Here is a 14,926-nt window from a genome sequence, read left to right as displayed (position 1 = left end):
TTCGCATGCATCTGCACAAAGGATAAATGAAGAGAAAAAAAGAATAACGTACATGTTAGTTATGTGATAACCAGTGGTGTAGCTCAAAATAAAGAATTTTAACATGTTGTTAGTAGTATATAATGGGATGGGGTATAAAATACAAAAAAAACATTAAAGATAATACAAAGACAATAAAAAGACCAGTATAATTAAAAACCGAAACCCTATCAAAATTCTACACAACTTCTGAGTTGCTAAATATGTTTTCTGTTCTAATGTTGTTTTCACTTACCGAGTATAGAACGATCGATCAAAATTTTATTTCAATCGAAACCACAAATAATTTCTGTAGGGATGGTCACTATGTTCTAAAATGTTATTCCTTACATTTGTAAACGATACAAAATCATGATGATAGATTTTAGTTCGCTCAAAACATCAACAACTTGTCTTTAGACCCCTACAAGTACTGTGTGGGCCTAGAGGACAGGTTTATAAACATGAACTTGAAAATTTAGTGAATGGGAGTAGACAGAGACGGAGCGAAACTAACGCAGGCGTGGATTACTTTCATCTAAGACAAGGAAAGTAAACTTTTACTTTCGGTACGAAAAGTTTATCCATCTACATATATTTGTGGTTTCAATAAATGTTGTGTTTGAATCGATAGGATTTTAAATGTTTTAACCAATAGCTTATATCATATAGAAGAAAAAAAACTATGCTTAGATTTAAATTTTATAGGGAGTAAGAATAAGATTTGATGCTGCCAAAATCTTTTTGAGAAATTACTATTTACTATATAATATAAAAATTTAAGTGAAAAAGTTTATGTAAAGCTAATTTCTGTATAAATGATCTGATATGGTTAGGGTGGTCATAATGATAAATTAAACTTATAGTAACCAGATTTTTTTCTATTAAGGGACTGAATTATTCATTAGTAATTAATTATTGTGGAAAAATACACCTACAATTAAATGTATTTCACACGAAAACAAAATAAATGGAAAAGTATCTATTTATTTAAATATCATAGGTCGAGGACAAAATCAATGTTCGATAAGTAAAACTTACCTTAATGAGTTAAATATGAATAAATACATATGCATATAAATTATAATAAAATAGAAATTAATGATGATGAAGTATATCAAGTATAAACCGGTTCGAATGAAAGTGAATCTTTCTTAATTAGTTTCGTCAGATTGGAAACTTGGATAAGTGGGACCAACGCCCAGTTAGATAAACTGTTAAGTGTTGCTATTGTGATAACGAAAGCTGTCTATTTCATGTTATAAATAAACTTTGCCGTGTTCACAGAAATCTTAATTTATTGCATAGAGATCAATTAATGGTAATGTATACTGTAACCTTTTGTTTTACATCATCTTTTAAACATCCTACTGATAAAACTATCTAAACTAATAATGATTACAGTGATTATCCATTAGAAGGTCTCTGAAGGAGGTTCTTCTTTAATTATGAGAATTTTATCAGAAAAAAATATAACCAAGGGACTTAGTAATACAATAAAAATAGCGAAAATAAACAGCTTTCAAAAATCACTAACACGCAGTAAACCTTCGAAAGAAATTACGATTAAATAATTTGACAATAATTTTTTGAAAGGATTTCTTTCAGACTGGCAATAAATTAACCGATCCTCTTCTATTAAATTAACTAAATACCTGCACATTCCTATAACCTTCTAAATGACACTTGATTATACAGGTTCACCCAACAAAGTCATAAAGCTGCATCCTCGAAGCTGAAGATCGTAAAACCTACGGCTATATAACTCAAATATTTCCAAATAGTTAATTAAGAACCCGAGTGATTGCAATGGTTTGCGGTCATTGTACGATAACAGCGTTTATCTCATTTTTACGATCACAAAGTTGCAAAACATTAACTTATTACGAAAAATTGTTATCTTGAACACTTCTTCGCAGTATTTCTCATTGCATTAAATTATGTGAGAATAATTACAATTAAACAAGTTATAGAACTACACACATTTTAGACGACAGTAGAATATGTGTTACAGCGTACTAGCATTAATAGGAGTAATATTTATATTACTAATATGTGCAGAAATTACTAAGATAGTGATTAACAAAATAACAGTATATAAAACAATTGATCTTAAGGCTTTAAGAAACTCTACAATTAAAACATTTTAGAAGCTCGATTGGAAAAGATAAAGAACAGGGATTTTCGAAAGACAGGTATTCTTTGTAACAAAAACAAAACACTCCGTGAAATCGAGAAACAAGGAAAACGTAACATTTATAAAAACTTTGACCTAGTTTAAGAGGAAAATAAAGAAGCAGAACTTTATGTTTATTTCCCATAAAATCAATACTATGGCATTAGTGGTAACACCAATCCATATACATAGATAAGCATTTGCACGTAAAAATAATCTCTTCGTATTTTTATAAACTGCAGTATCTTAGATACTAGATAACCTAACTGCAACAAAAACAAACAAAACACAATCATTTATTTAATCCGAACATACATTACTGCGTCAACATAACACTACATTGCTTCATACTAAGGCTCCATATCATATTAATTTCATTTTTTATATCACGAATTACAACGAATTAAAAACCGACACAGCTTCCATACGAAAGAGAAATCCCAACTAAGCAATGCAAAGTTATTCTAATGGATTTCCCAAAACGAAACAAGGTATCGTTTATCAAGATAATATTAAAGAACCCTTGGAAGCAAAGGTCGAACGTCTGGAGGTCGAAGGAGAGCCAGGATACGTATTTATAGCGTATGATTTATTCAGTACAGTAATTACAGAGACTCAAACAGCTCTCGGGTCGATCGATACTGTGGAAAATCTTACAATATGACGAAATATGCCAATCACGATTATTATAATTAGAACGGATTCCCGTAATGTGTAGGAAATGTAACAAATTTGTTTCCAGAATAATCAAAATTCATTATTTTATTGATTGAATGCCTAGGTTCATTAATATTTCGATCTAGGTACGATATTTATGTCGAGTACATTGAATATAAAGATGGATTGTCAAGATTAGATGCTCATGTCTATTCTGTTATCTGGACATAGACATCGCGATAGCGAAGTTGCAGATCAAATGCATTGTACTAAACAAAATCATTTACAACGTAGATCCACATGTAGCACTTAATTTTACATTTTATCTTGTGAGAAAAAAAGACGTAAGATACCAGCGTGTTCCATTGGATTATACTAACACACTTTCTGATGTTATTGTTGTAATACAAACGAATGTAAATGGAGATCAACTTAGCCCATTCATTACCGCCCAAAGCACTGAATATATAAATGTCTACCGAATCTAAAATGATTCCATCCATACGATTTTGGACCTAATTTTAACCTGCATGATGCGTGCATACGTGCCTGATCCTTGGCACTGATATGTTAATTTTATTACACCAGCTTAAAAAAATATCTCAACCGGTTCCATTTGGAAAAGGAACGTAAGTGACACAAAAATTACGACCTCCACATTTACAATGACGGTGTCGAAAATTGAGAGAAGGACGACAAAAAAATAACAACCAACTGTTTAGGGCAAAAAACCTATGTAGAGATAGGAGACTAAACATTTGCATTTTCGTAACGTGATGTAAGAGAACTGGTTTAGAAAATTGACCAAAAAATTGGACTTACGATGTTATTCGGCGAGACGAAGGTGCTGAGCGCACACCTGTTGACAATTTTGTGCTTTATCTAATGGTGGGGTTCCTCAGGGAGAGTAGTTGAAGCTTTTGTCGACGTCGGCATGCGATGAAAGGATATCACAATAAATAATGTGAGCGACGGAGGTGGCGTCGCGTTTCGCGTGTAGCCGGCAACGGAGTGCCGGGTGCCGGCGGCTGCGTCGGCCGTGTAAACAAAACGTGGAGGGGGCCCCGAAAAGCCTGCCGAATCCACTCACTTACGTCACTGTGTCGCGCGCCTGATGAGTTCCGACAACTACTCAACCGGCCGTCTGCAGAAGCCGGCTCGCTTCGCCACACTGATAACTTTTACCTTTCAAACGCAAATTTTCCCACGATTGGTGATTGCTGAAGCTGAATTCATTATCGTTTCTAAGATTAGCCATGTGGTAAATCCATCCATATATTAACCCCGATTTAAAATAGATATCGATCGTAAATTAAGGAATACTCACATAAATTTAGAGCCCAAACGAAAGATCCAGACAAAAAATCAGAGATAGGGACTGCCTTAATTTTCGTACAACAAAGTTATTAAGTACAACAAACGAACTTATAACATAAATTGAAACATTTTTTCAAACTACAGGGCAGAATGATCAAAATTAATTTCAATAATGAAAAGTAATCCATCAACCATTATGAAAACTATATCAGCAGTTTGTAACTGAAATAAAATACATTCAAACCAATAAAAACGGAACTTTTAGACAAGATTAATGAAACCTGAACCCAGACCAAACTCCAACATCCCGAGAATACTAAATTATTTTTTAAAATTTAGTTTTAAAGATGACATAGACGAAGTAGGGATCAACAGCTGGTTGCATTGGAGTAAAGTATACTTTCAATTTTAAAATAATAACATTACAATACAAAACAAACACCTCCACTGCCAGAACTCCAAATGAAAAAAATACAAAGCGAATAAAATTATGAGTTACTACAAAACTCAAATAAAAAATGTTAATGTATTCCAATTTAAATTCAATATAGCCTTAATAATCTTTTTACGCAGAAATATCACGGTATGTAGAATTAAATGTATTTAAGAACTTGTCTGTGCCGAGCTAAATTATAGCCATGTCATTGATATTCGTTGTGTTAATGTGCACTTACATGATAAAGAAGTAATATTAGTCCGTTTCTTCATGAGAATTTATTTTCAGTAATAACTTTTATGTTCAATAATTCCTATTTAATCATTTTTATGACATACATTATGCGCCGGTTAACTGCTCCAATAGGGCAAGAGGCCTGAAGTACGAAAATTAATGATGCAGAAAATCTTTAATCTGAATAATATGCCGTATCATCATCTGGTTTACTGACTATTGGCTTGGTTGTTGGTTTACTGAACTGAATACTGTTGGAGCGCCATTTAAATTTAGCCAATATCTGATGGACGTGTTCTGTGATAGAATCTGGGTCAGTGCTACTAATAATCTTGCTATAATTTAGATGTTTCCTCTCTTTCTCTTCATATACTTCTCCCATTATTTGGGTTACTCTCTTAGTTGCTCTTATCCTTCGACTTCTTTTGGCTTAGTCAGCGAAAACGACTAAATATTGACCATGATTGCCCTTTTCTACATTACTCAATGTCAGCTTGCAAGGAAATTAAGTAATGATCATTTTATACTTTGATATCCACTATATTGCCGTTTTAAAGTTTTCTTGTAAGAATCAAAAATATATATTACATAGCATAAATTCATTCATGTACCTACCTATGTACTTATACTATATGACTGAATGTTACACGAGGTATTGTAGAAAATATATGACAAAAAATTCAACAAAACGTACTTTTCTGTTCAAGGGGACCGCATAATATCCAACAAATAAATATGTAATAAAGATTTAACATAAAACAGCAAAACACTTGGGGAGTAACCAAACGATGAATTTTAAATTTGTATCGATGAAAGTCAAGATATGCTCATCGATCGATTCTGTTAGTAAGATTTCAGTTTATATGACGCAAAGAAACAACGTGTGTCGAGCGTTAATATTAATGTAGAATATAAAACAGAGCATTTGGTTACATAAAACATTATAACGTTCCGTTGTTTTAAATCGCTTCTGTATCCGTCAGTTACTTAAAGTAGGAAGGTTTGTGATAAAATAAAGACATAATTTCTTCTAAAGCGAAGAGCGTAAGCGAGCGAGTGTAATCCTCTCTTCTCTCCAAAAATCTATTTGTCTAAACTACAAATGCATGTAGTAGAAAATTCTAAATTCATCTAACTCAAACTGACAAATGCACTGCGTGGTCAAAATTTTTAGCTATGCCAGGATAGCTTATAACTACGTGATGTGAATAGAAAGATAATGAATGCTAAGTACTAACGTATGTGGAAACAAATAAACTAGGTACTCGAAAGACACAAGGTCACTAAAAGGTCGCTAAAAGGGCTCAAGAAATTAATAGAAATCAAACCAATTGTTGCAAACAAGAGAAAAAATATCACGGAGAACATAAATTGCAATGCACAGGGTTGGCACAATCCATTCGCCTATTTTTATCGTGTTTATATCAAGTAACACATCACCACAAAATATCCAATAATATGTACACGTATAGTTTGTTTTATTATGAGTTTGTGGTCAAAGGTAGTAAAAAAGGTGTGTAGTTTTTATTTTTTACTCTTTATGCGACAGAGATGTACAAAATTGTCATTGATGTAAATATAGATCGTATTGATTGACATCGTCGAAACACCAGACGACATATTCTGAGAGATCTGTCTGACTAGGTACATAACCCTAAATCTATTCCACGTGAAACCCAAACATTGTGATTGAGACAGATTGACATTATACAAATTGAAAATGACGAATTGATCGCCCCGATCCTTCCTAAGTCTGCGACTATTCATTCACGAATATTGGTGTTGATTGGTATAAGTGGTTTTTTTAACCATTCCTAATTTGAGGCGATGGAGGGGCAGACGTTGGCAACTGGTCCTTTTGGAAGATTGGATAAGGTGGTCAGGGAATTTTATATCCTTTGCCTTCTTTACGACTGACCCTCGATGGGGTAAACCTATTACCTTTATTAAATCCCGACGCAGGTGATTGTACCGAAGTGTTAACACATCATTTAAGCCACACCATCACTGCGAGACATAGGCCTCTCCTAAAGACTTCCACATAGACTGATTGAAAGCAGCTAGCGTCCAGCGTCTTCCTGTTACTTTGACGTTATCATCAGAACATCTGGTTAGTGGATGTTTTGCGCTGTGCTTGCCGGTTCCATTCCAGAACCCTTCTGCTCCAATGGCCATCGGTTCTGGCCACTAAGAGTTCCGTGCACCGCCACCTGTATGTGATCTGGTTTGTATAGTACAGACCAGATGTTGATGTGTAGAGAAATAAAAGACTCTCGCTAAAAGTGTTAAAATAGCGCGGCTTTTAAAAAGAGGATTTTGTAGATAAGCTCTTTTTAAATTGATATCGGCAATTTCCTCTATTCATACTACTCGAGAACGAAATTGCCGATACCACTACCCGTAGTATGAGCATAATTTTCGGGCGTGTATATTCCCCTGAACGATCGGTCATTGAGTAGCATAGAGCAACACGGGTCTTCCATACCAGAACGGAAGACCCGTGTTGCACCATGTTGAGTAGGTATGACTTCCTTCCTAGAAACCTTCCTAGTCTAAGAACGAACATTATTGTAAAAAAAATGTCACACGACACAATTAGCTTGACAGGTAGGCAGTGCCGTGCCTTATAGATGGGCCATCGAATCAGAAAACTCATTAGCAACATAGGTATGTTGTGTGGCGTGTCGTGCTGTGCTTTCTCCAAAATTTCTTAAGCCATTACGCCCATTAAAATTGTTAAATCTAGAGCCATGGCTCAGCTTTGCTGCTTTCTGAATGTACAACCTAGCAATGCAGAAGATCACATGGACAAAATCAAAAGACAATTCAGAGACGACACGCACATATGTATGTGTATTAACAATGTAATATTAGAGTATGGTGTCCATAAAAATACGACAGTCACGCTTTCTGCCTGTAGGAAAGTGAAAAAGTGGCGAGCAAATGAGGTAATATTGTGATAACCCACACCACGCACCCGGCCGCGCTCACTTTCGTTCAGAGATATAATACAAAAATATAGCTTGACTTTTTAACTACAATAACTAAACAATTTATTTTATCTGAGTGAATTCGGGACGAGCAGCTAGTTTACTATAAGTACATAGTGAGAACATAACGGTGTACATAGGCGATATTAATGATTCGAGTTAGCGAGTTTCGTCATAGAGTAGTCATCACAAAAAACGTAGTTTGGTCTCACCACACTAATTTAATCACACTACATATAATTGAAAGCAAAACTTTTGTTGTTTTTTTATACACCCACAGTATTAAAAGTTTGAGTTTGTGTGATGGAAACCTTGGTCTGCTAAACTGGCATATCAGTTTTCTGCCTCACAACTCATCTTTTATCCTATAAGCAATGAGCCTGTAGATTAAGTAGACCCTGATAGCCATCGCCAAACTGAACAATCTCAAATATATACATACACTTTAAAACCAATTTCTTTCCCCATTTCAAATTAAAAAGTACTACTTGTACAAAACTGTTGATTTTTGAAATATTTTTTTTATAGAGTGATTAAAGGGTATACTTTTTAAAAATGCTTTTTTTACAATATATAAATATTTATTACATACTCAACAAAAGAAGGTAAAAAGAATGAGGAAGATAACACCACACACAGCAGTTACTTAATTGGTGAATGCTGATATCTACCAGCATTCACCAATAATATACCTATATTAGGTAGATACCATAGCAATTGACTATCGTGACAAACTGATTTTACATTTCAACTAAAGTCACTCTTTTTCGGTTTCTTTTATAAATATAACAATAAACACATTACAATAAAATAACACTATAGGACAGTAATTAAGTTATGTCATTTCACAATAAAATATTTAAAAGTAAATGTTACATGTACTATATAAATGTATAAATATCCACAGCCTAGTTAGCTTGTTTGATAACAGTGGGACATTATATTACAGAATGAAAATGATAAAGTATGAATACATTTCAAACAAGTTATTATTGTATTTTGTCCTTGTAACAGTTTCTACTTATTAGAACACAAGTAGGTTTATTTATGGCATGTGCACACATACTTACATTACAGTACCAAGGTCAAATTTTAAGTAAAAAATGTTACTGTATAGGCAAATTAGTAACATTTTTTATTTTAAATGTTCAACTAGATTTTGATATCTAAATCAATGTCGTAAGATGCTATATATTATTATTTTTTATGCATTTGGATGTTGTGGCCAGAGCTTGAGGATACCTTTTCCCAGTAATGACTGGGATTTTTCTTCCATTTGTCTCTTTCTATTGAGCTCTGGCCACTTTAGTAGGAATTTTGTTTTTAATAACTTTTTGAATGAACAATCTATTTAGTTACTATAGATCCAATTAAATTAGAGTTAAACTCAAAGAATTGATGGAAATGTTTTCTTCCTTTTAACATTTCCTTCAAGTATTTACCAGGCTAAAGACTAAACCATAATTTGTTCAGAAAAAAAAATGTATACATTGTGTTCAACAAACTATATTATAATTGTTGTTTGTAGAATATTGATATAATAAATCATAATATTTAAAAAACAATGTTATTTCTTACAAATGGATAAATTGAGACAAGTTTGTTACCTGTTGGCTCCATTTAGTAGGTACATCATTGATGTGTTTTACTTTAAATATTATTTGAGTTGTATGTTATATTTTGCAGAATAAATTAATTTGTTAATTCCTAGTTTTAAGAAAAAAAAATTAATTATTTTTTCTTTAATTTCTTTAATTAATGGTAATGTATTTATTACAAGTAAAAAATATTTACAGCTACTTCCTATTATATACTTAATAGGATCAATGTTAAATATTCATATTCTTTGCTAGATTTTTATTATTATGAATGTACTCTGTTGCTTAGTGAGTCCAGTTTTAGAATATAAGGTGTTCTCAACCATAAAACAATGACATTACTGAAAGGTACAACACTAAATTAAATATAACGTATGTAAATTAAATTAATGTAATACATACCTTATGTAACTTGCGTTTCTCACGGAATCTACGAAGCTGGTCGAGTTACTTTTGCTTTCATCTGAGGTCTATATATTGATGGCACCCAAAAGTCAGTCGCAATGTCTAAACTATTTTTATGAGTAGTTAGAAACAAAATTGTACCTGCAATGACTAAAATACAAACAATAGCCCAATGATCACCAATAACGCGAATTAAATAAACTATTTGGTGCAAATTACTGGTAAAAACCTCGCCTAAAGCTGAATTAGTAATCAATTCATTACCACAACAAGAAGTCATCACAAATATCACATAAATTTGACTACTCAATTATAATATTGAATTTTGTAATAGATTTATTTTAATAATTTGATTTTAAAGAATTGACCTAAAAATAATTAGCATGTAAACCAAACATATTATATGACATGACAAATTTGACAATGACGGCTACAAAATTAGCAGATTACCTCCATTGAATTACCTCAAATTACTGACAGCTGACAGACGGTGGCAGTGACATATATAGCACAATTTTTTTTAAATATCATAAACAAAGATAACTTCACCATACACCTATACTGTCCTGCTTGCATTGCATGGCCCCGACTTATTTATCTAAGTAAATAGGCCAATAATTTGCAATGAATTCGGATAGATAGCGTGTGATCCCGACCTAGAATAGGACGATTCTATATCACGTGAACGTTACACATAGCTTTCAACAGCTCATAGGCAACAATAGCATTCCCAAAGGGAGTTGAAGTCAGACAGATGGCCGGTTTCAAAATCTAACAGTATGTATTAATATAGCAGATTTTGATGTAAACCTTATTCTTGGATTCTACTCAAGCTAGTAAAAAACGTATTCCAAATTAAAAATGAAAATATACCTTATCGCAATCATATTTTTATTACAGTGCAAAATAAATTGCTGATGAAATAATAAGATGTTTACATAATTATAATTATAAGTAATAATTTAACATGTTAACTATGCATGTGAAATTCATTTTGTTCTATTTGGCGTCTGCTTGGTGTTTAATGTATTTGGCGTCGTAGTAGGTAGAGATCTGATGATGCAGCGCCCCCACGCCACAACACTTGAGCTCGCGTAGTTGCGACGAGTGTGGCCAAGACAAATTGTTCTCTTTTGCTTAAAGGAAAGCGGCGACGGAACACAGTAAGCTTAGAGTATAGTGACAGGCTTCATTGTATGTGTGGGTGCAAGCATTAGTGTTGTGTTGTGTATTATAATAACAATAACAAACCTGTACCTACAGTCTGAAGAATATATATATATATATATATATATTTGTGATATTTATATTATTTTAAATTAAAATAATTCTTAGCAACTTAATTTTTAATACAAGATTTAAGAATCACAATAAACATTTTATCATAAAATTGTTTGTAATTTGCCTAAAACTACACAAGTCGTTATCACAATGAACATTTTAAAAAATATTTACCACCAATCATATTTATTTTGCCTATAACTAGGCAGGTCCTTATCATATTCATGTCAAATGAACTGGTAAACAAGACTAAAGAATTGTGAATTCAACTCACAGATATAAGAACATTACATGTTATGTTCAACTGTGCCAGTCTATTGTTTTAAATGCATTCATCAAAAGTCAAAATAAAAAAGTTTGGTTAGTGACCAACAATCAAATACAAAACATTCAAATTTCAAATACAGAAATAATAAAAGGAAGAAACATAAAAGGAGATAATTTAAAACCCTACCAACCAGCTGGTAGGTAGTCACGGAATGTCTTAAAGATAACATTGTTTACCAGAATTTGAAATTCAGTCAGTTTAAAGTCTCATTTGTGGGACTATCTTAATAGGGGAACTAGTTATAGGTTTCTTTGGACTCAATTTGTTGGGTGACCTCATGACAACATCGACAGCCTTCCTGAGGATTTGATGTTCGCTCTTTTTGTACTCATCTGTTATTTGGGAAAGATCTAGATCCGCGTCTATGACCAGCACCTGAAATAATGAATAGTTCAATAATGATTCCATGTGAACACAGAATAAAGTGATTGTGACATGGACCTCTTTGTGAAATCCACAACAACAGAAACTTGGGTCTTGATTCCAGCTGTGGATACCCTTTTTTGTATTTTATGATGAGTTTGCTTAAATATAATGATATAGATAAAATATCAGACAGTTGTAGAATCATTAAAAATTTTGAGGTTTGTTCCACAGGAGTAAGTAATTTGGAACAGAGGCTAAGCTTCACACAATTAACGTTCTCATAGGTACTGCAGCGCATATTTGCGTGTGTCTACTAGCCGTTAGTCGCGTACGCGCCGCAACTGGATAAACCTGCTTACGCTGGGCCAGTAGACTACCTGAGGGATGCGCAACCACTGTCACAATATTTCATGCTCCTGCTTAGTAGAAATTGAAGAAATTTTAATTGTTTTTGTGCAATAAAGTGTAAATAGATAATCAAAAAAGTGTAAATAAATGTAAATATTTAGATTAGCAGATGTAAATCTAAAAAATGATTTATTTTATTTAAACTCCTTTGCCAACCCTACTAAAATAGGTAATGATTTTGGACGCTCCTTAGAAAGCTTAGCTCTGTTCTAATTTCTTATTAGTTTCTTCCTCCTATGGTTTATGGTTTGCAGATCTTCGAGGCGTCACAGCCCCTAAGATTGTGTTAATTAACACAATTAATAAAAAAGTAAGACCAATCAATATTCACTCAAGTGCTTTTGATAAGCATAAATTATTGTTCATATAATTTCAGATAAATAACAATACCAGAACAGAACATGTTTAAACAAGTATTACTTATTTTAATTGACTTATTCCTTATCATAAAAGTTAAACAATACTATAGGCTGAAGTATGTTTCTACTAGATTAACTTTTTTATGAATAACAGGATTATTAGATGATGATTAGAATATTTTCTTTTTGAAACAAACTTTTCTGTTTCAGTAGTGGTTAACACTATTTTTATTTAGATGGATATCTTACCGGTGCTGGGCATTCACCAGATGTCCTGTTAATGAGCCAGTCTTCATGTAGTTTATGCAGCTCTTCTATGTAGGACAACGGGACACACTGCTCTTCAGATCTGGCTCTCTTTCTTATCCTCTCATGGACAATAGATGGTGTTGATTTTAAATATACTGGAATCCACATACACCATCATTACTATTTCACAAAAAAGATTAAAAGGTCACTCGAGTGATATATACATAAGAGTAGATGAAGTGACAGTAAAATTGTAAATAACCAAAAATGTAAAACATTTTACATCTCTGAATAATGACCATATTCTATTATTATTGAAATGTACAAGATACATTTTTTAAAGTTATTATCTCATTCTAAAGGTTCTTTAAGGTTAGTGAGCTATGTTTATATTTTTAAACCATGTGAATAGAGCTCTCTTTCTAGGTGATACCACCATATTCACAGTAAACAAAGTTAATGTTGATGACTAATAAAAATCGTATGAAAATTGCACTAACCTATTAAGTCAGCCTGAATAGGAACTTGATGAATAATAAACTGGAACCATTCGTCAAGAACTGAGAATTCAGCAGGATGAAGCACTCCGCTCCTCATCATGTTCTCCACGAAGCAGTGCCGCGCACTAAATATGGACCGCTCCATTAACTTCACTGGAGTAGGGGTCGCCTTTAGGTGCATGTTCAACATTGTCAAAGATACATATGATTGGAAAGTCATAGCCCATTTTACAGGGTCCTTATACATCAAGTCCTGAAAAGAGGTGTTAAATTTGTTTAGAGACAACGACACAACTTCAATGTAGGTTAGTTAGAACTAAGTACCATACATTGAACGAATACAAAACAGCCTACTTACCAAAAGATTCCATCCTCTCAAATTACGCCATTCTTCTACAGGTTCAGTAAGCAATGTAATGTCTTCAAACTGACGAAAATGTTCCAGAAAAGTTGTTTTGCCACTTCCAATATTGCCCTCGACGAATACCGTGAAAGGCCTAGGTTTGTCAGCATTCATTTTGTGGAAGTAACGTTTAGCTAGAACAATATTGAATAGGTAATAATAATACCAAGTGGGTAGTGAAACGACTAACTGACTAATTTTGTGCCTTGAAGAAGCACAGACAGAAGCCAGAATTCCCGCCCAAAATTACAGACAAGCGACAAAAGCAACAAAACAACGCGGGAAAATAAACGTCAAAAATGAATAACACTTACATTTTATGTAAAGTGATGTAAATCGTGACATAAGCATTATATAAAAAAATACATTTCTTAACGACACTGATAGGATTTTATTATTATTCTAATAAAACTAATCCACGCTGATTTCGTGATTAGTACCACTGCAACAACCAACGCTCCATTTTGATTTATTCCACTCACTGTCATTGCTGTCAATTCAGTGCTGTCATGTCAGTGTTGCCAGTTTTAGCTGGTTTTAGCGAGGACCTTAAACCCCTTCCACACGACTCAATCTTGCCCAATTTGATTGACGATTGAATTAGGTACAATCTGTTCGTCCGTCCACACGTAAACAACTATATCGCCAATTTCAGTATTTGACTGAGCAATCCCAAATCGGGCGATACCTATCACACAATGACCTTGAATTTCATATTTCTGTCCACACGACCCAATTTGATTGTCAATCTAATCAAATTGGCCGTAAAATTGGGTCGTGTGAAGGGGGTTTTAGAGAATAGGCGTATGTGCGTACCCACACATTATTTATTCCGAATCCGGAGGAATTTAATCGAATCAGTTGCTTTGCTCGTTTGCTCTTCTCATGGATGTAATCATAATAGCGCTCTTCTTTCATTCCAAATGTTCACATCGCTTCACTCGTTCTTTCTTTATCCGTACGGAAAAAATCTGACGTCAGATTTAGCAAAAAAATACCTGTATTAATTTCTTGCTCGCATTCAAAACAACCTAATATAGGTTAAATAGAAATATATTATTATATATAAGAAATGCTATAAAATTTATAAATGTTAAATAATGTGTTGTAGTGTACATTCACAAAAATGTCATGTTCCGAAAAATTTTATGTTCTCGGGAATTTCTTCCTATTCAATTCTCATAAAAAATTTCCGAAGAAA

At 33.2% G+C, this 14,926-nt stretch overlaps 2 protein-coding genes across 3 annotated transcripts in view; both read right to left on the bottom strand.

Annotated features, from left to right (window-relative positions):
• LOC128682032 (solute carrier organic anion transporter family member 74D-like) overlaps positions 1-10,253 on the bottom strand; it is a 45,743-nt gene extending 35,490 nt beyond the window's left edge. Inside the window, exon 1 of one of the 2 annotated variants that reach the window (XM_064436898.1) lies at positions 9,829-10,253. The gene's annotated coding sequence lies outside the window, so the exon portion shown is untranslated. Of the gene's footprint in view, positions 1-3,673; positions 4,025-9,828 lie in introns of those variants that run through there. The other variant, XM_064436897.1, reaches the window with a different exon arrangement.
• Positions 10,254-11,159: 906 nt separating this feature from the next.
• On the bottom strand, positions 11,160-14,203 carry LOC128682039 (deoxynucleoside kinase-like). The gene is made up of 5 exons (XM_053766513.1): positions 14,040-14,203; positions 13,681-13,859; positions 13,323-13,575; positions 12,823-12,977; positions 11,160-11,815 (listed from the first exon to the last, which is right to left on the bottom strand). Exons 1-5 carry the CDS (start codon positions 14,074-14,076, stop codon positions 11,639-11,641), a joined length of 801 nt encoding a protein of 266 aa, XP_053622488.1. The 5' UTR covers positions 14,077-14,203; the 3' UTR covers positions 11,160-11,638.
• Between the last annotated feature and the right edge of the window lie 723 nt (positions 14,204-14,926).

The sequence above is a fragment of the Plodia interpunctella genome, chromosome 2 (assembly GCF_027563975.2).
Source record: "Plodia interpunctella isolate USDA-ARS_2022_Savannah chromosome 2, ilPloInte3.2, whole genome shotgun sequence".
NCBI classification, from domain to species: Eukaryota; Metazoa; Arthropoda; class Insecta; order Lepidoptera; family Pyralidae; genus Plodia; species Plodia interpunctella.
Note: the sequence above shows the minus strand (reverse complement) of the source record. Positions and strands in the feature narration are given on the sequence as shown.